The sequence below is a fragment of the Stegodyphus dumicola genome, chromosome 1 (assembly GCF_044657685.1).
Source record: "Stegodyphus dumicola isolate Sdum_Otavi_A_Nest chromosome 1, ASM4465768v1".
Taxonomy (NCBI): Eukaryota; Metazoa; Arthropoda; class Arachnida; order Araneae; family Eresidae; genus Stegodyphus; species Stegodyphus dumicola.
Genome location: NC_140768.1, coordinates 189,594,734 through 189,621,327, shown reverse-complemented (window position 1 = coordinate 189,621,327; position 26,594 = coordinate 189,594,734). Strand labels below are relative to the sequence as shown.

Genomic DNA, 26,594 nt, shown 5'->3' with positions numbered 1-26,594 from the left:
AAAAGCAACAGTTTGTTTAGAAATAAATCATGCAGTTAATGTCATAAAATTCAAATAAACATCAAGCGAAAATTCTCAGTTTTAGACATTTCGATTTAAACGAAGTAAAGTAGCAGACGATAAAACGCCGGAGGTAAAAATTGACTCTTAAAATTTACTCTTATTTTTTTATAAAAGGAAGATAGAGAGAAATTTAAAAAAAAATAGTTAAAAATTTGAATAATATCATCTATAATTTAAAAAAGTTAGCTTTTCATATAGTATTAATAAAGATTTTTTACGCATCATTGAGGGAAGAAATTTCATATAATTAATTCTCCGTAAAATTTGGCTTGAAATTTAAGGTTAAAAATAGCTGTGGTAATTCACTGTAACAAGAATCCATAGACCACATTTGGCGTTATTATCGCTCAAAAAAAGATGCCAAATTTCAAAACGCGAAAATATGTAAATTCGTGTATATCTTAGAAAATTTTGAATAAAAAAGTATAATTTTTTGCAGATATGCTTAAGAATACACCTACTTTAAGATGATAGTAAAACTTTTATAGGTTATAATTCAAAATTTTTTTCGAAAAATTTATAAAAATTATTTAAAAATAGAAATTTAAAAAACAAAACACAAAAAATGGGTAAATTTTATTTGGAATGAACCTAAATTTCGAAATAAGAAAGGAAAAATAATAAAAGTTTAATAAAAAAAGAGATATTAATAAACATTTACAAAATTCAATTAACATTGAGGAGCTAAAATTTTGAGAGCTAATATTTTAAAAACTACTCGTACGATTTTTACAAAACTTGGTATTCTGGCATAATTTGAGTCGTAAAATCGAAATATGGAAAAATATTGATATGTTATTTCAGAAAAAGTCCAATTTTGTGTCAAAATACCTATGTTAGAATAGTGCTATATATAAATCTAATATATAACCTAAATCGCGCTTTCGAGACATGATAAACGCAGTTTGAATTTTGTCAATCGGCCCAGTAGAACGGGAGATATAGCACTGTCCCCCCCCTTTTTTTTTTTTTTTTTTTTTTGCTGCGCTGTGTACATCCAAAGTTATAAACATTCAAAGTCGCATAGGAACGTTACACACATCTTCCACTTTTTCTCGAGAATTTTAAGAAGCTCTCAGCGAATGTTTTTAAAACTTTTTATTTAATCTCAGTACTTTTCTTTTTTGCGTTGCTTACCACTCCAAGAGTTGTAAATATTCCAATGTGTATATATATTTATTATATATATATATATATATACTATATATGTATAGATAATATATATCTAAAATCTTTAACATATAATGAAATGGAGCTCCTAAAGAATCCGTACAGTTTTTGATTTCTTGGTAGATGATTCTGTCTTTATCCTAGTAGAAATCTACGGAAAGTTCCTCGCACCCCATAGAAAGCGGATATCCATTTCGTACAGTTTGCAAGGCGTTGAAAAAAGGTACAATATATAAATTATAAACATAGTTAAGTTTGCACTATTAACGGAACCACAAAGTTCTTTAAAACTTTTTTTTATTTTTATTTATTTTTTTTTTTTTTGTATTTGAATTTTTGACATTTACCCCTTCTCTGCATAGTATATCAAATCTGATAGAGAAATAATATTTGGTATTCTTATTTCGTTGCAAACTTTTCTTCCATTTGTACCTGTATCCACTTTAATGCATATATAAAAAGGTAATGGAAACTATATTTGCTGATGAATAACAGCATAAATCGTAGTACTATTAATTTTGTAGGAATCACTTCTTTAATTCGAATCAGTTCTCAGTGGTAAAGTGAATATCATCATTTAGTGACAGTCTTCTAGAACCCAGTGATCTTAACTGGCTGCCTCTATGGTGTTTTCCTCATCTGTAATGTGAATAAACACCAGGCCTTTTTTATGAAATCTGCTACGAGGGCATCACCTTTAAGGCAGATAGCCGTTGAGAATTTTCCACAATACAGTAAAACAGAGCTGGCTAAGACTTTACTCAATTTGTAGTATTTTCAAGCAGTTTTAAAGTTCTGATAGTTTTACATCTTTCTTCTACATCTATGTAAAAATTTGAATAAAAATTATAATGCGCAGTTTAGCTTTATTAAAACTTAAAATTCAATTTAAAACTGAAAATTTAACTTACAAAACTTCTACTAAATGTGATATATTTACTTTCAGTATTTTTCTGCCAGCATTTCTTTGATGTTTTAAATGAATTTATCATACTAAAAATGGTTTTGACATTTAGGAAACCACCAATAGAAGATTTATTTAATTCTTTAATACAGTTACTTGAAGTGCAGATAAAAGGAAAATGCATAATACATTAAGCATTAGATATGACCTCCATTAGTTCTGTCTGCAAAGGAAACTAGATTCAAATACTTTGAAATTAATTTCTTGAAAAGACACCTTTTTTAGCTTAAAGGAACATTTCCACATAATATTTTTTGTTTTATATGCAACTGGCAATAATTTCAAGACTCTGTTTCTGGTGAATTTACATTAATGTTTGAGTTATGCATCCAACTTTTCTAACGGGCATGCGAGAAACTTTTACAGTGATTCTAAAAAAAATCTATTTTTCTATGGAGATTTTTCCTCGCCTTTATGCAGTCCTGAGGTTCGACGACATATATTTCTGTCCAGCAGATTCTGCCTACTGATTACTTTTGTCCATTGTCGTGACGTCAAAAGTTCTGAACAGAAATGCTTGCAATCACAAAAAAATATTCCATAAAAGCGAGTAAAATATATCAGGTTCTGTTGAGTTCTTGAGGCTTGCTATTTGCTCGAGCAAACACCACGCGCAAAGCAGTTTTGTTTTAATGTTAATGAAGTTCTACAGCAGCTGCTATTGAACGTATTATGCCTTTTGTGCGCATGCGTGCTTTGTAGTAAGCCGCAAAAATATTGGTGACTTTAGTCCTAAATATCCGACAGGCATTTCTTCGTTTTTCTAAAGGACAGAGATGATGAGAATCTCTCAAAGTACCTGACGCAGAAAAAGTGCTTGTATTAGATAATCAAATCGTAGTTATTTCCGAATCACAGATTTTTATCCTAGTGTATTTGAAATCACGCACTTTTGCTAACTTTTGGAGGAATTTGGACTGGTGTATTACAATTTCCAGATATTTAAAATAATAATAATATTATAGTCTTTTTGCAAAGCAACTGTGGTATAAGGTAATAAGATTTTCGAGCATTTGTCTTAATCCTTTAAGAATACTGTGCCAGTTATTAAATTTTCGAACATTTAGATGAATGCCAATATTCTGTCTTTTTTGACTAAATCACATTAGTGAAATAAGATTTCGAAACATATTGTTGAAGTTAGTTTAAAGGAAACTATGCCGGTGTAATGAACTTCAGGCATCTGAAGAATTTTATACGCCTTAGTTATTTTGGAAAGACATTATATTGGTATAATAAGACTATCTAGCATTTTGTTTTTGCCATTTCCGGCGGAAAGTATGCCAGTGTACTATGATTTCGAGAGTTCTGAAAAAGAACTACGTTATTACAATATGACTTTTAATCATTCTGTCCAACTACTTTCAGGTAAAATCAGAAACAGAGTAAATCAGGAACAGCGTAACACTTTTAAGCATATAGTAGAGATTTTCTTATGTTTTAATGTTCTTTTTTCTGGTTCTGGTCTTTTTTTAAAGTTTTATTTTATGCTAGTATAAGTTTGTGTGTTTTGTTTTTAGTCCTATTCGGATATCCCCTCCCTCCTAAAAGAAGTCGTTATAATATCAAATAGAAATTTTTAAGGCGAAGTCTATGACAATTGCAAGAATATGCCAAGCAATTTGGAATAAATAAATAAACTAGTTTAACAGCAAAAATTTAAAAAGGAAATGAGTTTCCAATTGGTTAAATTTTTGAATCTATTCTTTCATTTTAATAAACTGTTTGGATGTGCTTGCTAATGTATAAGAAACGAATTTTAGATACAAATCTAAAGCAGAGCTAAGCAACAAGCTCGCGCGTGAATGCTCTTTCCTTAATATGTATCCTAGCATTTTAAAAGCGTTAGACCAAATATGCAGAATTGCAGCATTCCCTATTAACAATTGCTGCAAGTTTTGCATCACTCGAACAGCATGAAATCGCGTGACTAATTATTGGAGTTGGAGTTAAAGAGAATGGTTTTCGACTATAATTGTGTCTTCTAATAAACATGACAAATTGACTTTCATTTGGAAGTCTGATTCGGAATTTCAATTACTCGACGATATCCTTAAAATATTGGTGACTTTTCCGCTTTGCTATGAGAGATTTTGCTGGAATCATTTAACACATAGGGAGCGACAATGTTTTTTATGAGGTGGAAGCAAGTATTAGGAGAAGGAATGCTATGTGCCTTTTAAACTGGAATGTCAAAGGTTTCTTTTGGTTGGTTGCCTCGCGGACTGTAAGGTATCCTTCCACCTCTCATCCGGACTGCAGGGCTTGCAACGGGCGGTGGAATGGGTGGTGGCTCCCGCATCCGAACTGCAGGACTCGAAGCAGGGGGCGGTGGAGGCGGTGGAAGGTGCTGAATATCCGTGTCGATGTCCGGGGTTCGGATAGCCTCCAGTTCCATGGGCTGTCCTAGTCTCATGCGAGGGGCTGGTCTGTTGCGGTCGGGAGCCCCTTGGCTGCTCGGTTGAGCCATGAGTCCTAGCATTCCCTGCTCGATGGTGTAGGGTGCATCCATACCGTTGGCTCGAAGTCGCTTCTGGGCTTGCAGAGTGGCGCGTAAGGTTTTCTTCTTCTGGAAGAAAGTTCCAACATCAAGTTTATGATGAGCATATTTTTGCAAATTGCAGATAAGTATACATGTATAATAACTCATCACACGCGACTGCCAGTGAAAAAAAGACCTTCGCAAGTATCTTGAAAAGTTTCAATTTAAATAAGTAGTACTGGTTTAGAGATTTTTTACCCGTTCTCTTACTTCATTTCACTCTTTTTTAGAAGATGAAAAATTTTAAGGTGTTTACATAACGTAAAAATGAAGAAGGAATGTAAAAAAAAAAAAAAAAATAAAAAATAAAAAAATAAAAATAAAAATAAAAAAAAAAATAAGAATTAGGTCGAAGAGTGAGCTTGATGTTAACGGTGAGTGAATATAAATTTCTAATAACATGGGGAAGTCGATAAGGATACCAGAGAAAAGATAACCCTTGAACTTGGATCAGATTAGAAATTTGGAATATTTAGATTAAGATTCTTAAGTTTATTTAAATTGATAGCGAAGGATCAGTGATTAGTAGCTTCTGTTTAGGCTGTATCTTATGTATTGTAGATATGACTTAATATTTTAAATTTGAGCAACAGTAGTGGCTCTTTCTGGTGAAGGTGAAAATTGCTGAGTAAGTTTACATTTTTAGTGATCGCTAAAGATTAAGATTAAGTTATTAAAAGTTTGAGTGAGAAGATCTGCTAGAATGTGGGAGATATTGAAATGAAAAAAAAAATTGCTACATTTCTTTCAATCAAATTACCCAAATGTTTGCTTGAAAGTTTATTATAATTTTTTCAATTCAAGCCGACAGCCAGTTAACATACGTAACTAACAAAGCAGTAAAATATTGTGGAATTTTAAACGACTGGCAAATTTTTATCAATTTTTCTGTAACTGAATTCCAACTTAAAACAAACTTTTATTATGGTAAAAAGCGTTCCCTGCGTTTCGGTACTCTTAACACCTAACCAATTTATTTTTCTTTGGTAATAGTGCAAAATCGGCATCAACCTTAACTTTAGATCAAAGGAGATAAATGTGGTTCATGGAGCTTGTATGGTATCCAAAGAACATCAAGTATTTATAAAGATGTCAGGAGCTTTCAGAATGCCTTTCCTAGATTTCAGCAACTTTAAATTAATTAAATTTTTACTGTAATATTGTAAGGATTATATTAATTTATCTAACAGTTAAATTTTGAGTTAAGCTTCCTTTCCTATCATTTCTGAATTTCAGCTTACAACTTCCGGCTAGAGCGCAGTTTTAGAATGACTTTTGAATTCATATTGAGGAAGAGCAGTATTTAATGGCGAAGTTCGACTGTCTTAGTCAGAGATAACCAGAGATTCTGGCTAGCACACGTCCGCCTTTTTAAGCTACTCTCTCTTAAGCTATTATTACGCTTGGCCGTACTTTAGGCCCTTAATAGCTTCGCAGTTCAGCGTTAAGGGGGCAACTCTGTTATACTTTTGATAGCTTCGGCTATATCTTTTTAGTTAAGATTAGTTAAGTTTGTAGTTCTTAAGTTTAAGCCCGAGTGTCGGCTTTATTGTAAAACTCCAAGACGGAGTTCTGTTAAACCTTATTTGAATAATAAAAGGTCTTTAACTCTTTTCAAGTTTTGGTTACTGTCTCACGAACTCAAACGATTATTCGCTTACTAGCTTTTAAGATTCTTCACATTCAACTGTAATTTAAAGTGCTCAGTAAAGAATCTTACAATATTTTTTTAAAATTTTTCAATCTAATTTTTATTGTTTTATTGTATCAGACTTTTTAAAAATTTTCAATTAAATTTTTATTGTATTAGATTTTTTAAAATTTTTATACTTGTAAATACTATTTACTTGTATGTTTGTAAATCTTTTTTCAAATGGATGAAAGTTTAGCGATTCGCTGATATGAGTATATACAAATCTGTCAATAATTTCAAATTATTTAATATAAGAGCTACCATCTTTTATTGAAAAGTAAAGAAATAACTTCTAAAACTAAATTATGTATAAAATAAAAAGTAAGTTTAAAAATTGTGAATAATCTCAAAACATCTTACAATATCCAAACATCATATAATAAATAAAAGCAGCATAATATTATTTGTACAAGATTCTATACTCGGAACATAGCTAATCTAGAAACTGTGTATAACGTCAACAAAATACTATACCCTGTAAACATGCCATACAGCAAAGCTTCGATTAACTGAGTTTGCTTCACAAACTATTAATAGAGGAAGACAATGAAAAAAGGATCTTTGAAATTCATATTTGTTCAGTATTTTGCCTTTTTTTATTAACTCGCAGTTCGACCGTCACAGCATAGAGCTATAATGCTCTTATTTCCCTTCAATTATTTCATTTAGCGGTAATTATTTATACAAACCCTACGAAAAACATTTTTTTTTTCATAGTATGAATTTGAATTACAATATCTCTAGTGATAAATTCTCTCTTAAGAGTGGTCATGTAAAACAGAATTTTTCTTACTCATTTTTGATTGCTTACAAAATTTATTTAATATCTAAAGAATATATTTTTAATATTGTAAACTAAAATTGGAGCCTTATATTATCCGCGGAGTCTTCAAAGTGATGCACTCCGAAAGGCACCGATTGCAGGTACACCAGCGCGCGCGGAAACACTTTACCTTTCAGCAGAGCAGAAAAGCACATTATATGGACCTGCCATTACAGATTATGCTTCTATAGTGGTATGTCCACTTAATCATTACTCGAATACTAATTTTTCCTATCAAAAACATGAAGTGCGGTTTTCTCAAGATACATTTTTTTCGCGCGTGATCATAGATCAAAAATTAATTGAACGTTCGACTTCAGATTTCACGCAGATATTCTGTAACTTATTTACCATATCCTGAATCTAAAACAACATAAAATGTTTCTTAATTTATTTTCTCTAAAAATTTCTTAATTAATCAATTTTCTTAAGGTCCTTGAATTTTTAATTTTCGAGTTCTTTTTTCTTAAATTTAGGTTCAACATCTTCGCAAGATCGTATTTTAAAGAAACATTTTTGGATTTTTGACTTCAGATAATTAGAATGACCTGCACTACGACTGAAAAAAAGAGTCAACTTTGAACAACTGCAGCACAGGTATTTTGAATTTTTATGACAGACACAAAAAATTGTTTTCCTGTAGCATTTATTGTCAATATTACGATATTCTTTACCAAAACTTGATAAGCGTCTTCATTTTTCTATAAATGAATTCATGCACAAAAGGCCCGTTTACATGACCCTCCCTTCTTTAATAGTCATAAAAATTCTATTTCATTCCTTTTTTAAATCGAAGTAAAGTCAAACCAATCAAGAATCAGATTAGGGTTGAATAAAATTCCTTCATATCTGTAAAGTCTTTGCATAGCTCATTGAAGTTTATTTAAATGATTTTGCAAAAACTATGGATAAATATCCGCATTGACAAACAGAGAAAAAGAAAGATTATCTTTCAACTCCAAATCCGATCCATGTTGAGAGGAAATTTTACGCTGAAGTGAATAAAACCGTAACAGATATTTACATGTGGTACAAGGATTTTTAACATTAACTGCTGCAAAACAAATACACGGGGAGCATATAATCATTCCGTACCTCGCTACGCGCATATGGAAAAATCCGCCCTTGTGATTCGCCATACTTTCCGAAGATATCATTTTCTCTGTTCTTGGGAACGCCTTAACGCAGGGTTTCTTAAACTGTGGGTCGCGAAACTTGTAGCAGGATGTCGCCAAAAATTTCAGCAGTTTTGTATTTTATCTTATTATAATAATTTTACAATTACCAAATATTTTTACACAATGTATCTGAAAATAGATAAAGATAAGACAATACAGACAAAGGAAAAAACGAAAACGTTTCGACGCATTTTTTTTTTATAATATAAACTTTCGTTTCCCTTGCTTTGCATGTGACGCTGTCATTTCGTCTGTTACTTACTTAAAATTTTCACATTGTTCTGCGTCTTAAAATTAGAAATTAAAGTTAATGACCTAAAACTGCAGTAGTATATTACAATACAAGTGAAAAAATTAACAGTTTCATTGACGTGTGTGTCGGATCTGCGCAATATTTATGGGTGTCCCACAGATTTTTTTGGAAATATTATGTTGTCCTGGGGGTCGCGAATGAAAAAGTTTAAGAACCCTGCCTTAGCGTAATGATGTTTAGGCTGGAATCTTACGCATTGGTTTCGCTGAATGATGCGCATAAGTGACACTATCGCGTGAAAATTATGGTTTGTTTCCGTTGAATAATGATGCCAGGCGAAAAAATTTACATGTAGCTTTCTACAGATTGTCTTCCTGTTTCATGGAATAATAAAATTATAAAATCCTCCAAATATGCCGTTAATATTAGAAAAACTCTTAAATGCTTAGATTATATGCTGAGTTCATGAATTTCGTGCAAAAAACGAAACACGTAGGAATACACGACGATCTCGACCCAACTATAAAGAAACTCTCTGCCATGCCAGTCGTAAGGATATTATTATTGTATTGCATTCTGTTCCTTTCAGATTACAAAAAGTATTTCCTTTGCAACTGCATGTTATTTCCATGTCAATGCCCGTGTTTTTCACATTTCTGATACCTTAAATTAAAAGTAAAAAGTGCATTCAATGTTATCACTGAATTTAATACGCATGTATAAAAAAAAAAGAAACTTCTTTTTGTGATTAACACTAAGTACAAGACATGCTTCACGTTAAATAATGGGCAATATCCATAGTTAATTCAAACATACGTTTCTCTAGTTCTTTGTTTAAAATGTATAGTAGTCTAACTTCAGAAATAAATTTTGTTTTCAGACTGAAAATTAAATCAAAAATAAATTTTACTTTTTCGGATTTTTTAATCTTTTAAAATATCGTGAATTTACTGTATAGTATGTTAGCTCCCAACGTTTCTGCTATTTGTGAAAACTAATTTATTTCATACTTTCGGAAACTGCATCTGCACAGAATCCATACATAATAAACATGAAGTAATGAATTACTAATCACAACACCTTTAATATGAGCGGTTTTAAATTAAGAATATATTTATTAAAGACCTCTGCAACCAGTATTAATATACATTTACGGAGTTAGCACACTGAAAGAAATAGCACTTTTTCTTTCTTTTCACTTTTTTTTTCTAGGAGGGAAAGAATAAAATATTACATCTTTTAAATTAAATTCACCACACCATAGTGTCGTAATCTCATGGCAAGAAGACGACAACGCACTTCATTAGCAGTAATAGTCTTTTTGGTACTGCTATCGAAATGTAAAGAAACGCCATGAAGGTGTAGGCTCGAGGCCAAACAGAGTTACCGTCCTAAGCGTACAGGAAATGATGCCATCGAAAGCCATATCCAAACATTTTAAGGAAGGATTTTTCCCTATGCGCCGCAGCGCGGTACGGAATGCTTATATACACACGGGAAGAAAGAGCAAACGGTGAACCAAGTTCTGCCACTGTTCTCACGTTAGCTTTGTCCCGGGTATAGTAGCCTAATTGCTAATAAAATAAAACTTTAAAATGCTTTTATGCAATCCCTAGTAACTTTTAAAAGTAGTTCGAGAACTCTTGATATGTAACACAGATTTTTCTGCGAAATATTTGCACGCTAAGGAAATATTCATTTAGAGTCCAACAACTTGAGAAAACTTTCGACCTGCACAGGAAAGTAATTTTTAAAACATGAGTTCATATACAATTTTTTATTACTAATCATTTATAAAGTTTTTTTGTTGGTATTTGGAATTACTAAAGTTTATTGTGAGTGAATTTGCGACTGCTCATTTCGCGAAAATTCAGTGTCGTTAATGAATAAAGAACACATACTGTTCCACAAAGGTTAACACTGTTACCTAAGGTATTCAAGACATACTCTTCACCACAGTTCACTTCTTTCTGAAGTTTTGTGCAAGTCGAAGTTTTTCCTAAGTTATCGTACTACAAAACGTCTAGAATTTTAATAGAAGTTCATTTTAAATACTAGAAATTTGAGAGGAAAACAAGCATCATAGCTTTTATTATTTAATAAGGCATATCATTCAAATCAAATCAGTGCAGTGTCTTTTTACAATCAAGAAACATGCTTAAAGCATACACAAGTTATGCTTCTTTGAAATCCGTAAAAAGTATATATTTTATAGAAACAATGGAATTTTCCAAGGGGGTCTGCCTGGCGCCACCCTTACCATGCATTCTGCTCGAGCCCTTCTCAATGCCCCAGTAACCACGCTTTTTCGTTTTGGTGATGTAACTGTCCTGAAAATTTTGAAATATATCGTTTGAGGTTTCATTTAGATTACCTTGAGACTCTTTAACCGGCTTACTTTCTTAATTAACGATTAAAACTTCAAGCTTTTGTTTTAAAGAAGTTAAAGCTTCCTCTCTTCTTTTATTAAATAGCTTTATGTATCAAAGCTGATATTTTGAGCTATATGAACTCCATGCATGCGCCTTTCTTGCTCATCGACATCATTAGCTTAACATTAGAACTAAAGCTCAATTCTTGGACAAAGACACCTAATTTTGCCTAGCATAATAATTTTGAAAGTAATAGCTTTATTTTTATTAATTATACATACTAATAAGGTTCTGCATAAATTACGCAAATCTGTTACTTTTATAAGTGTCTGTTAATTCGTTCAAACAAGAATTCTGCTTTTTTCCTTCGCGCAAGCAAGGCGTACTTTGTCTTCGCAATCACTCACTTTCTTTTCGAATTTCATTTGGAAAACGTTGCGTTAGAGAATAAAAGCTAATATAAAAGTTATCTCAGTTCAGGGTAGTCACATCTCACAAATTCTCCTTCACCATAATGCAGCTCGTTATGAGAAATTATGTTATCTTGGACGCTTTTGTTGACCACATCGCAGTCAGGTAATGCTTTATTAGGTAGTTAAATAGCTCTGTGCAGGTTCACTTGCCAAATTGAAAAGGATGGTTCTTTATTCTAATTAGCATTCGAACCTTGCGTGGCTACTGGGGTCTGAGTGTTGGCAGACAGACACCATGCAAGAATAACGAATTTCCGGATCCTTCTAAAGATAAGAAAAGAACATGAGGTACCTTTTGTAACATGCTTGCTAGTACGGCCAATGTCGTCTTCCAATAATAGAATGCGATGACGGAGTTACCCAAAACCCCAGCGCAGCCACGGAAGGCTGAATGTCCCTATATCCTTTTGTGGTTTAAGGAGGATTGCTTTTTCTTTTACTAAAATGACAGTAACCTAAAGAGGACTTAGATAATGCAACGTAGTTAAGTTTGTAAAACATTGGAAAATGCCTTGTTAGAACGGTATTTAAAATATTTTGATCCGATTCTTGGGACGTGTGTTTTCATTTAATTTGTCAGCACGGATTTGTGGATTATTGATTACAAAGTAGCTTCAACTATGAATTTTCTGTCTTTCAATCTAACTGATTTAGATAAGCATATATATAGTCACTTCAGGAACATCCAGTACGAATGTTATATTGCCAAATTTTTTAAGATGAAAATGTTTTCGACACAACCACTTTCAATCTCCCATTCCGCAGTCACACACGGTTGAAGTTGCTCAAACAGCGTTCTTGAATACATGTACGTAATGCTTCTTATTGACCGTAGCATATTTATGAAGTGAACTCGTAATGAACATTTCTATTCCAATTAAAAGTGATTTCATCATTAACGTAAACTTATCATCATTAACAGTCAATTCGCCTCCGCGAGAAGGTAGAGACATCTATATGGTAGAGTGGACAAGATTGATGTTCAGTTTCGGTATTTTATCTTTCACGAATACTTAATGTAGGGTTTCCTGTTCTTTGCAAAAGCATCAAGTAACTGTGAAGAAAAGTGATGTCGTCATAAATAATCGTCTTCTCTGAGAATAGATGAATGCACGAATAATTTGAAGGAAGTCAAGGAACATGTCGCTAACAAAAGTTTCCAAAAATCTTTTGAACACTTTTATAAGCTTGTGTGACTGCAGAAGAGTAGTATTTTCAAGCATGGTTATGTTTGAAACGTTTTCATGCCAAAAATTTCAACAAATAGCACTAATCCTTGGAGTTACACTATCGTTACTACAGATATCTCATGGTGTGCTATCTTTATTTAGTTAATTATTTATTTATAAAATACTTAATAATTATATCATTGATCAAAAGTACAAAATCTACCTCAAAATCAATGTGAAACTTTTATTATGCATATTTAAATGCTTGGTAACCACTGTAAATACCCCCAGCCATCCATGGAGAAGGCCTGCATAACTAAATTGCTAGTGGGCTGAAGAAAATTTGAAGATTTTAAAGCCGGTTTCCAACGACATTGACCGCTTTCTTTGAAGTTCAGGCAATTTAATCTCCGTACGGGCACAGAGCAAGAGATAGAGAAAGAGAGAGGAAAGGACATGCACAGAGAGAGATAGAGATAATAAGAGTGCAAGCTGCAGCCACATGCTAAAGACTTTGGAAGGGCAGCTTACCTCCTCTTTGTTCACGCCTTTGGAAAAGAGGGATTTGGGAACAGTGCCCAACGGCGATTTCTGTGGAACGAGGTAGGGCTCAGTCCATACATCAGTAAAGATCACGATTAGGGCTTCCAAAACGATACTTAACTATTACTCAGTTAATTGGTTAATACCAGGTGAGTCAGCGAATCGGGCAGTGCCATGGACAGTAACTTCTTTAGCTTATTTACGAGCAAAAAATGCACATAAAACATTTCGGTTACAATTAGATTCAAATAAAATTATAGTGCAAATGGTTATACTACAGATAATCTTTGAAAGTGACTTTCGAGGGGCCATTTTCTGGTATGAAATTCGGCACAAGGGGCGGTGTATTGGTAACTAATGTAGTCACATGCCATTTGTTTCTTGCACAGTGCATGCGACTTGCATATTAGTGCACTTGACGTTTACGTTTTTAGTTGTCGGAGTTCTTAATTTCTTTTCTTCATATTGTATTGTTTTGATTAATACCTACCTTCAATGCAAAAGTCATATATTTTAAGGATTCATTCTAAAATTCTTTCCTCTGACAGTATTCGAGTGTAGTATATCACATATTTTGCCCATTACTTTTTGATGTATCCATGGTAATTTCGAAAACTCACTGCTAAAATCAGTGGTTTAAATAGTGATTTGTAGGCTGACCAGAGACTTCAAATTTCATAATTCTAGAGAAAGACTGGTGCACTTATGTAGGAATAACGAGATCATGATCTCGATAGCATGGGTTCGCGAAACGGGGAATTCCGATGAATTCCGAAATTTCTTCTGCTATAATCATGTAATTTAGATAGTTTTTATGAAGGTATATTACATAATGGTAATTAAAATTTTGAAATTAGCAGCAAGGCAGAATAATGTAAATGTTTTCTGCGCGAAGCAAACTATCTTATACAGCACTGCAAAATGCCCGATTTACTGAATCACCCCGTATTTAATTATTTTGATTCCACTAATCAAGATTTTTGCTAAAACAGTTGTTACGTTTGATTTCACTGTAAAAAAAAGAAAATTTTGCTGAAAATATGTAAGAGCAATGCAAGTTTAATGCAGATTTCTTTTATATCATCGTTAACACAGTCATGAGCCAAACATAAAGGAAATTTTATGGCAGCTTTTGATAATGTTTGTAACAAATAAAAATCATTCATCGACTTGCTTATTCTTATTAAGCTTTAAAGCTTTAAATTGATCTTAAACTAAAGCTGGAAAATGTTAGAGTGAATCTTATTTTGCTAAACATTTTAAAATGACTTTTGAAGAACTGATAGAATAATTTTAGCTTCTAAGAGGGAACATTATTACGGAGAAAGAACATTTACCTTATGGTTACTACACAGAACTTAGCCATCTTTATAGCTCAATATCTGTCAAAAGCAATTGCAAAATATATGTTGTTTTATTTCCCGATCAAGAAGGTTTATTATTTGAGGGGGTCGAAAAGGTAATCAGTAAAGAGTACCAAATTATGCCGGGTTGTAAATGCCTACATTACTGGACGAGATTAAGCGTAGTTGGCCAGCAGGAATTGAATGATGCACCTGATAATGGTGGGCTCTACGTATCTATCACAGCATTGGAAGAGCTGTTTCGAAGCAATATAACTCTGCTATTTATATTCCTTCTTAATATCCTGATGTGGACGTCTATGAGTCTTTCAGCTTTCCTACATTGAAGGTAAAATTTCAAAAAATAGGCAATTTAAACGCACGTTTGAAAAGATGAGAAATATATTATAAACTTTAAGGAAAGAAGAATTTCAGACTTCCCAACAACGGCTGAATTTACGACCATTGCAGCAGTTTCCAAAAGAGACTATTTTGAAGAGCAAGAGTTTCACTTTAGCCTGCCACGCATTTATGAATAAGTTCAGAGACCTTTTATGCTAGAGGGCTTTTATATTTATTCCGCTACATTTACAGAATACTAAGTGTTGTGTAATCTGACCAGTTTGAAAAGCCCCACCAATTATTTTCTTTTCTTACGAAATTATAAAGTTTATCACTTTCTGAAATACTAGATAGCACATATTTGCACGACCTTTGCTGCCAGTAACCATATTGTCAAAAATCAGCAACAGTTTCATAAAATGTATATAAACCATTTAACTCTGAGATGTATTCTTTTTTAAACTGAATAAATCATATAAGGCGTCCATTTAATTAAATTAACGCTGTTTAAATTCTTGTTGAACAAAATTTAGACATTTAAATTTCACGAAAATTGCAAGAAATGTTCAGCTGAGATTTATGTGTATAAAAAGGATGATTCATGGAGGAAATTTAGAGAACTTCCAGATACTGCTTTTTGTCCTCAGTCAGTTAAATGTTAGAGAGACAGTACACGATTTAGTAACTAGTTATAGTAGTTCAAGTAGAGACTGCGAAATAGGTAAGTTATGGAACTGGCACAGGAATACTTGACAGAGTAACATGCCATATAACTCGAGTTTCACTTTCAAGAGCACGGGAATTTAAAGACTGGCACAATTCCCAGGAGTCTGCAGCTACCGAGACAGCCGCGCTTGACCGACCCTTACCTTGGTTTGCAAATATCTTAAGCAAAATGATATTCCATGTGGTGTTGTAGAAAAAAGCAACCCAATTTGAATAATAAAAATTAATTTTTAATTACTTAAAATGGATTGCCTTTATCGGCAACAACACCGTGTGGAATTTAAGACATTTTTATTAAGACACATTTAAATTTTACAATCCAAATTGAAGAAGACAAATATAAATCTTAAGAAATTATTGCAAGTGTTCGAACTGATAACCATTCTTTTTCAGGTACTACTGATCACGTAGATCAGTGTCATTGCAAAGTTCATGTACAACTTCATTTGGTATTGAGCACTCTCTATGTAATGCCTACTTTCAGTTCGCTATTGTTGGTTTCATGCGATAAACCTAATTCTTGATATTTATAATGTTGAAGGTTAAGGCAAAAATGCTATAATGGCAGTCCGTGAATAATCCCATAGACAAATGTTTCGCAATTTTCTCACTTTTCGAAAAAATTTCAGTTACAATATGAAGAACAATACTTCACAATTTGTGCAAGGAATTAACTGTCATTATAGGAATGCTAATGGAATTTAAATATTTTTCGGCTACATACCTTTCATTATCGCCTGGTTAAAACTTTTCACAACAGTCAACACCCTATTCGTAATGAAGCAATGAAATTTGCAACTATGATGTCGATGACGCTGTTAAAAGCGTAACACACAAATATATTCGTGTGCAAAATTACGAGAATTTGCATACTATGTAGAAGTCCTAAAACGTAATGAACATATTTTGATGAAATTTGATATGACTATACAAAAATAACAAACAAACAAAAAAAACAAAAAAAAGAGAGAGAGAAGTACGATTCAGAAGCCATTTTATATACGCATGATTATCAGTAAAGCTCATAATGCAGGGATGTGCAAAATCCAAGTTGTGATATCGAACTGAAAATGAGTCTAAAATGGGGTATAGTCTCCTGGGGTTATAGCCAGACAAGTCACGCAGCGTGACGGCATACTGGACAGAAGTCAGTTGGGGAGTCCCTATGGCAGTCCTGCAGCAAAACAGTTTTCAACTCCAGAATGTTTATCAGAGGGGAATGGCGAGATGAAATTGCCCTTCCAATAACATTCTAAACATGTTCTGTATGGTTAAGGTCAGGAGATCTGGCTGTCAATCCATGCGGCGAATATTCTCACTTTCCAGGTAATCGTCGACCAGCTGAGCTCTATATGGACGAGCGTTGTCGTCCATTAACAGGAACCCAGGACCAATTGCGCCCTTGAAAAGTCGAACATGGGACTATAAAATCTCTCTGTACCTAACAGTACAAAAGAGTACCAATGAGTAACAAAGAGCCTCTGTCAAATATACACACGAGCGTGCGGTTATTCAATACACACGAGCGTGTCTGTCCAAACCATTACACCTCCAATCACTGTAAAGAAATTTTTTCCTGGAGAGGGAGGGACGGTATCATGTTCCAGGCTCTCTAAAAATACACGAACTCCGAGAATCAGTGTCTTGGCTGAATCTCTTGCCTCATCTGCAAAAACCAACTAAAGTCTGATCTCTACTGAAGTCTGACAAGGCGCATATTGTTTGTACCATGCAAAACAGGTTCATTTGTTTGCTGCAGTGAGTGGAACGCAAACAGCGAGTCTTTTGCCATACAGTTTTATCTCATGAATTCATGAATCATTCGGGAAACTACAAATCATGAATGCCAGCATATAACTCACGGGAGAGTTCTGAAATTGTAGCAATCCTGTATCGCCGAGCTGAAGGTGACAAATAACAATCCTCATTCTTCGTTGTGGATCTCAGTCGACCTTCTCCAAGCCTTTTCGATATGCATCTAGTGTCCTGAAACTGTTTCAACAAATTGCAGGCGACAGGACGTTAAATTGAGCTCTGTAGCCACCTGTGCTTGTGATTGTTCTGCCTTCAATCTACCGATAATTCTCCATCTCTTTCTGTCATCCATACATTTGCGGCTTCTCATCAATCCACTGACAATTTTCCATCTCATTCTGTCATCCATACATTCGTGGCCACTCATTTTACCTGGTATCTTATAAGATACACCCAGTTCTTGCGAGAAACATGCTGAATGTCATGAAGGAATACGATCACGAAATTTGCCGATATTGATTATGTGCTCAAAGTTGCTTATGTGGCCCCAGAAGGGACATTATTAAGCTAGGTAAGAAAAAAAACTAACCCAATGAGAGCACATTATTTGATGTGCTAGCAGGTGAAACTCGAGGAACGGTTCAGAAACTGAGGTAAAAGGGGGAAGGTCATTGTGTCCTTTACTGCATGTGTGTTATTCCAATGGAAACCGACGAGAGACAAATGTCATGCAGCGCAAGAAAACAAGTCAACATTGATAGTCAAAGCTAGATTACGAAGTTGTGATCTCTGAGAATGTGAGTAGCAAATGGTCTGATCAAATTATTTTCTGGAATGATTTGGTAACTAAGAACTTATGAAAAATTTTCAGCATCACAGCTAAGTCCAGTTTTGAAGAAACCCTGATTAAGTTCAGTAATGTAGTCCACTATAGAGTCGAATTTCAAGTCATTGTGGATCAGTTTGTTTCTAATGAGGTAATGTGTATTTACTATTCTTTTTAGAATCTTATTATGTCCTACCTGAAATTTATGGAAGTCTGCCTTTGCGTCTGACGCCTAGGATTCAGATACGTAGCATGGAATTGCGCAATTCATAACATCTTATAACGCATGCGTAAATCCTTCTCTTTTTGTTGATAGACAGTAAAGAGTAATTTCCAAGGAACACAAAAAATTGGTTGGTAATATTACAGGTTTTTCCTGTGACGCGCTTAATATGCCAAGTCCATGTGATCCTTTGGTTAACGATAATTCCTAGATAACTTACATTATTTACGCGGTTCACAACGTCCCCGAATAAAAGTAATCATAAGTAGACGTTGTTCAATGTTATATTTCGAACCTTGCGTATCCTTACCAATCGGAGCTTTGAGCCATTTGTACTGGTTTTCCATATTTTGCACCAATCATCAATATCTAAAAAAAATCTTGGAGTTTGGAGGTGGCATTATAGGATTCGATAGAACCCAATGCTACCGCCGTATCGTCGGCATAAAGAGCTAATATAATTATGATCCAGTTTATCTCTGAGGAAATCGATTACGTAAAAACGATAGAGGATGAGCCCAAGACAGGGACCCTGGGGAACTCCTACAATGATGCTTTAGAAGGCTAATAGACATTGCCTTGACTGACACTAAACGTTTGGTCGGTAAGGAAGGAATTGAGAAGAAGAAGAATTTCTCGACTAAAGTTCATCTTAATTAGTTTGTAGATCAACCCTTTCTGCAAGACGCAGTCCAATGCTTTCGCCATGTCTAACATAAGGAGTGACGTGCATTTCTTATGGTGCAGAGCTCCCGTGATAATTTCAACGAACCTGAATAATTGTTTTGAAGTATACAGTTGCTTCCTGAATCCGTACTAATCTGGGGAAGTAGCTAAGGTATGGATTCATCCTTTTTTACGTTCGTGAATTTTGCTGAGATTGGAAAGCAAACTTGCAGGGCAAAAATTTCCACTTTGGTACTTTCCTTCTCAGGATTGGCAAGAACAAAAACGTTGACACTCTTCCAAGGATTGGGAAAATAGCCTATAGTCAGGCAGGCATTGATAATTCCAGTGAATTTGGAGATAGGTGTCGAAAGCTATATTGTGTAACATATTGTTGGTGATTCTATTAAGGACCGATGCCTTTTTAATGTCCAACTTACGTATTATATTTTGAATTTCACAAGGATGTCAAAGTGATTTAAGAGACCTTTTAGATGGTTTTTCCTTGAGGATATTATGAAAAAGCAGCAATCTGTATGGGCTTTGACCTTGGGCGATTTGATTTTTGAGATACCCAAAGCAGCTGTGTTCGGGATGTGGTCCGAAGTGGATGCTACCCTATTAGCTATTACGATAGGGATACCAGAGTTACTAAGTATAAGTCAAGAATGTTAGGTTGTCTTCCTGGGTAAAATGGTCTGCACTCAGGCGCATAGAATGAGATGGGATTATCGAGCATGAACTTGTGTAAGGCCTTTTCTATGACCAAATTAGTGTGCTTTGCATTTAGATCTCCGCCAACAATGATAGGCATGTATACAAATAAATATATGTAGTAGAATAAATGTTGTCGGAAATTTATCCTCGGCTATAAGGCGAATAAAATAAAATTATGAAATACTTAAATTATAACTAAGGCTGAAAATATTTAAGTATGAATAATCTTATTAATTTTCTGCGCTACTGCCGCAATAATTCAAATGAAAGAAAATTAAGATAATATTCTTGCGGACCTTAATAATCTAATATTAAGAGAAATACAATTGACGTACCCATTACCTTACCCACTGAGATACACCAAAATACATTCAACACATATTTTACCTGTGAACCACGTTTATTTCGACCCCGGAACTGTAGCAGAAATATTGACATATATTTGGTACAAGGAACCTACCTAACACCAGTTACAATCACATTCGCGAGTTCTTCCTAGAACTTCACGAAAAGGATAAAAAAATGAAAATCTTGAAACATCCCAAAAATCCTTAGCACAATTTCGATGTCATGCTAAAAGGAGAATTTAGTACTCTATATGAATAAAAATGTCCTATTAATTTTGAAAAACTGCCATTCTCATACAGTGTATGAAGGATAGAAACAACATGAAGAAGCACGAGATGAACTTCAAACCGGTCTGTTTATAGTCTCTTTAGCGAACGTCTGTAGCCACTGTCGAAATGGAATTCGGAGTGGAAAAAGTGAGCATGCTGTCGAGGAAACTGGAGGACAGAAATTTTCAGTAACTCTGTTGTCCGGATGATTGTACACTGCAGCAAAGAAAACGTCTCCATAGCTTGGAAGAGAGATTGAGACAACCCCAATCTAAAAACCTTTGCTGCTGTCCTGGGGGACTAAACAAAAGGAAGTTTATTGTTTAAATAAATCAAGACTTCACCTCCTCTGTGCCAGAATCTGTCACAATGATAGAAATGGTGCCTCATGATTTTTTAATTTGTCACTACGCGTGGCGTGGTTTTCAGTAAATTTACAAATGCCATTGTCATTTTCCAGAATAAAATCGTGGAGTTCCACAAGCTTTTTTTCTTAAACTACATGCGTTCAAAACTGCCATTGAAACGGAGACGTACAATTTGGAGTATCATCCATAATGAAATGGTGGTTGCACAGCGAAATCTTTGACTTTGAAGCCAGGCTTATCTTGGATGCTTTTTGCGAAGTTTCAAATTCCAGAATTCTTGATATATTTCACACGGGTTATCAAATCTTCCAGAACTTTATTGGCGTCGCTGACCAGACTACTTGTAGGGGAGACAAGAGACTTGGCGTAGACTATAGGTTTCTTATATCTGATGCTCTAGATTATACTAGATAGTTCTCGCTTTGTGCCTATTGGGGAGAGCAACCAAGAATAAGGGCAGCTTTATGCGTTGTCAGTTTCTTCTTCAAATCAGTTGCTCAGTCTTTAACAGTGGTTTCCCAAGGAAATTATCTCCTGTTGGATGACTCTGATTGGGTGTTAAAAGCTCGGGTAATTACTTTAAGACACTGCGCAGACACTGTCCGTGATGGCGTCCTCGATCATTTTTATAAAGTCTTCCCACTTTCATGCAAAGTCCTTTACTACAATAGAAGGTACTCTGGCAGTCTGTTTTGGGTACTGAAATTCTGCATTATCTGCAATATTCCCGATTTGTATTCGTTGGAGGATATGAAGCATTCTCATTAACATTTGCATTATCATTGGAATTGTTTAGCGTGAGAGCTTCCTCCATTTGTTGTGATAGGAGCACAGGCTTGGATCTCAGCCAAGTGCCGATTTCCACTTTTAAGACTGCTAGAATAGTTATCATTTTTTTTTCGTATTTTGTTCTTTAAAGTCTTCTTAATCTATCGAGATGTCATAGTACGGATTTGATACAGAAACGCTGTAATCAGGCATCAAGCTTCTTGGACAATTATTGTTGGAGCACCTTGCATCATCTTCAATGAGCACAGATTCGACGCTTGCTTTTGATCATCAGATTAAAGAAGTGGTGAAGTAGCGCTGGGAATTCAGCAAGCATTGATTCGTTGTAGGAAGGAACAATTGACTGTTCAGTATACATTCTAGGAAATATAGCAGGCTGTCGGCTTAATTTAAGGTTGATTTTTTTTTCATTTTAATCAGTATGTACAGTCGGCAGATTCTTTTAAGCAGGGGTTCCATTTTCTTCCTATCCTTACTGGAGTCTGTAAACTTCCTCTACGTTAAAGTCCAAACTTCATTCCATAACAAAAATCCAGGTTCAAATCCCTGAGATTTCAATAGCAGATAGTAAAATGATACAAGTGCCGAAGCACTTCGTAAGAACGTTTTGCACCACGCTTGAACCAAAGTTTCCGTGCCAAAATTTTATGAGCAATCAATATAAATATGCAGTGCAGAAATGAACTCTAGAATCACGTTTAAGATTCTCAGGTACACGCTAACTCTCCGACAGCGAGGAAGGACGCCAAAAAAACTAAGCCCTCAAGGTTCCCCCACAATTCGCCGAAAACCCCTGTGCGCTCATATAACTTCCACAATCACAGCGCCGCAGAATTTTGCATAATTCTTTGGCGGCATATAGTACCTTAAATTCAATACTTTTCGTAAAAGTAAACATAATTTGCAAATTCTGATTGTTTTGCACACAAATTTGTATTTTAAGTGCTAATGTCTCCACCTAATTACTATATTACTAAAATAATTATATATATTCAAAGATTAAAAGTTCGGTTGAATATGGGATGGATTTTAAATAAATTATTTACTTTATTTTGCATTATATATATATATATATATATATGGAATTTTTAATCCATAGCTTAATATTTTTCCTCGCGCGCTGTTTAATTTTTAGCTGTTGACTGCACGAGGGAAATTGATAGAACTCTCGCCACTTTATTTTATGAGAGAAGATGCAAGATGATATAGATGTTGTATTAATAAATGTAAGACGTTATAGTTGTCATGTTAATAGATATAAGATGTTATAAATATCGCTGTAATAGATAAACGATGTTATAGATGTTGTATTAATAGATGAACTATATTATAGATGTATTAATGTTTTATTAAATGAGTTTTGTTTGAATATGAATTGTGATTTCGAAATTAAAGAACCCACAAAATTGGTGTCAGAATCGAGATCAAATTACAAGCAACAAATAGAGGAATATGAAGCAATATTGGATGAAAGAAGAAATACTTCTGTTAATAGTGAAATCGATGCATCAACTGCTCGAATTTTCAACGACTCTTCTTTTGCTGCTGTTGATGAAGATCATGAGCTAAAACAAAATATTAGTAAGTCATCAGTTCAATTTCCATTTTCACAGTTTTCAAATGCGTATATAAATTTTAGTGATAATGAAAGCTTGATTTCTAAATTTGATGGTAATCCGTATAATTCGGTTGACAAATGTATTGAAAACTTTGAGGATGTATCTAATTTGTTAAAACTAAATGAATTACAGAAATTGATATTTGCCAAAAGATCTTTAACTGGCAAAGCAAAATTATTTATTGAAAGCGAAACGAAAATTAATTCGTGGAATGCACTTAAAGCTTTATTAATAAATGAATATGGTGTTCAGTATAACTCTGCTCAGTTACATGAATTATTATCAAAACGTAAAATGCAGGAAAAAGAATCGCTATATGAATATTTTTTAGTAATTAAAAATCTATGTTCCAAAGGTAATATTGAAAACGCCGCTTTATTTGAATATGTTATTAATGGTATAAATGATTCTACATTTAATAAAGCTATTCTTTATGGTTGTAAAACTTTGACTGAATTTCAGGAAAAGCTTAAGATATATGAAAAAATTAAATTAGATAATGATGAAAATAAATCCGTTAAGCCTAATTCTAAAACCAGAAGCGACCATTTTGAAAGCAAAATAAAAACAAATTTTCGTTGCTATAACTGCGGAAATCTTGGTCACTCGGAGAATTTTTGCAAAAATAAGCTCAAGGGAAAAATGCTTTCGTTGTAATTTATTTGGACACGTAGCTGCAGAATGTATAAAAATTAAGAGAAAAATAAATGATCTTGCCAGAGTGAATCATATATTTGTAAACAAGCAGTTGAATGATATGCATAAAACTGTACGATAGATAATGTAGAAGTAAAAGCTCTCATTGATACAGGAAGTGATATAAATATAGTATCGGAAAATATTTATAAAGTAATTGGTTCACCTAGTATTAATTCTTCCGATTTGATTCTGGTAGGCTTTGGAAACAATAAAGTAAAACCTATTGGTTATTTTAAAGGTTCCATAGAAATTGATGACATAGAAATTAAATCAAATATTTATGTTGTGCCTGAAGGAACAATGAAAGAAAATGCTGTTATTGGAAATGAATTGCTTTCTCGAATGGAAATTATTATAAACAATAGCGGGATATCTATGAAAGTAGTAGAAGATGAAATTGAATCGAATTTATTGTTTGTAAATATAGATCAAGAAGATGCGTTAGATAATTGTTTGGATATTAATAAAGCGCATAGCTCTGAATTAAAACACTTAATTGAAAGTCATATTTCTAATAGAATTGATAACCCTATAGAGGAAACAGATGCTGTTGAATTAAAGAAAGAAGAGTCTCAGGAAGAAAAATGTGATGTTAAACGTAGAAAATGAAAACTGCAAAATGTAGAGGAAGGGAAGAATTACATTCCTAAAGGAAGAAGAAAAAAATCCACCTAAGAAAGTTCAGGAAATCAAAGAGAGTAATAGAAAAATTAATGATTCCAAAAAACCCACTTCAGGACCAAAATGTTCTAGAAAAAGAAAGAATGCAGAATCTGAGAAATTAGTTAAATATAATGCTGGTGAAATAGAAATATCAATATTAAGAAAGAGTAAACAGCAAGAAAAACTTCCACCTAAAGAACTGGATACTGATACATCTGAATATCTTAAAGGAGTCAAGCCAAAAGAAAATCTACTAATACTGAAATGCATATTGTTTTAAAAGATGACCTACCTATTTCTTTGAGACCCAGACGTTTACCAATTATAGGTAAAGAACAACTAAAACAGGAAAAAACTGTTTTACAAATGGATTTGGATGCTCCTGGACAACAAGTTAGATCTTTGAAAGAAAACTTACCGTATCAGAACCGACTGTAGAAATGTTACAGAAACAACTATCAGAAGCAAAGAAGGAAGTAGAAGCAAAATTTCAGATGAGAACCGAAGATAAAATCCTGTCTGAGAAAGAAAAAGAAGTTCAACATATTAAACTGAAAATGCAAGAAAAGCTACCTTTTGAAAAGGATCGCATGAGAAAAATTTTGGAGAAGAGATTATTTGCTAAACAAGCAGAATTGGAAAGAAAAATGTGCATCACTCATGAAGAATTTCGTCAGTTGCGAGAAATTCTTATTGCTGATGATTGGGAACATTATGGAGACCTGTGGGATGCTGCTGCTGTTCCAACACCATCTAGTGTGACTTCGATTTATAAATCAACTAAACCTAATAAAAGGTTATTAAAAGGCGTAAATCTTTCCTTGAAGAACCTTCTGTCCCAAAAGGAAGATTTCCTAAAGCAATATCAGCTTTTAATTTTATATCTGGAGTAAGCAAACAGAATGCTTCTAATTTTCAAGCAGATACTGATTATACTTCTGGAAAAGAAAGCATTAAAGAAATAATTGACGCAGAAATTCAAAATAGTTTTGAAACTTACCGAGAAGAACTTCGAAAAGATACAAAGAAACAAATATTTAAGGTAGAGGAACGAAATAAGCAAACACATAAAATATATAACCTTCGGAAACGTTCTCTAAAATTTTATAAAATTAATGACTTAGTAGCAATCAAAAGAACGCTATTTGGATCAAATGTTAAGTTAAAATCATTGTATTTAGGCTCATCTAAGATTGTCAAAATAAAGAATAATGACTCCTATGATGTTGTAAAAAAGATCATGAAGGACCCACAAAAACAACTACATGCGCTGAGTACATAAAACAATGGACCCAAGCAGAAGAAGATGTATAAAATAATACTGACTATGACGTTTTAACCTGGAGTGATACAACTAATAATCGAACTGTGATTTTTCACCTAATGATGACTTTTATTTCAGTTAATGTTATTTTTAAGATGAAATGAACTTTTCCAAAAATGTTAAAGATTGAAGATAATTTTCGATTTAGATGAAATTTCTGAAAAATAGAAGGGACTGTTGACGATGTTATTGTTGCAAAGATGAAGGACAATTAAGATGTTTCCTTTCAATATTGTCCTTAGCACACAATCTTCCCCTCTCCCTTCGTACTTCTTTTCAGGTTTCGGCTTATCTTGATGATGGTTTTCTTTTACCGAAGACAACGATCATGTAAGATGACCAATGATTTATGATGTCAAGAGTAGAATATTGTCTAGCAGGAAAGCCGAATGTGGGATTTTAAATCCATAGCTTAATATTTTTCCTCGCGCGCTGTTTAATTTTTAGCTGTTGACTGCACGAGTGAAATTGATAGAACTCTCGCCACTTTGTTTTATGAGAGGAGATGCAAGATGATATAGATGTTGTATTAATAAATGTAAGACGTTATATTTGTCATGTTAATAGATATAAGATGTTATAGATATCGCGGTAATAGATAAACGATGTTATAGGTGTTGTATTAATAGATGAACTATATTATAGATGTATTAATATTTTATTAAATGTGTTTT

The 26,594-nt window shown here is 33.6% G+C and overlaps 1 protein-coding gene across 4 annotated transcripts in view; it reads right to left on the bottom strand.

Annotated features, from left to right (window-relative positions):
• Nucleotides 1-1,146: 1,146 nt before the first annotated feature.
• Nmdar1 (glutamate ionotropic receptor NMDA type subunit 1) overlaps nucleotides 1,147-26,594 on the bottom strand; it is a 158,237-nt gene continuing 132,789 nt past the window's right edge. The window contains exons 19-20 of one of the 4 annotated variants that reach the window (XM_085824072.1): nucleotides 13,232-13,291; nucleotides 1,147-4,766 (exon numbers count right to left, since the gene is read on the bottom strand). In XM_085824072.1, the coding sequence (XP_085680198.1) occupies nucleotides 4,377-4,766; nucleotides 13,232-13,291 (450 nt within the window). In that variant the 3' untranslated portion in view covers nucleotides 1,147-4,376. The remainder of the gene's footprint in view (nucleotides 4,767-13,231; nucleotides 13,292-26,594) is intronic. The other 3 variants (XM_085824077.1, XM_085824083.1, XM_085824087.1) reach the window with 3 other exon arrangements.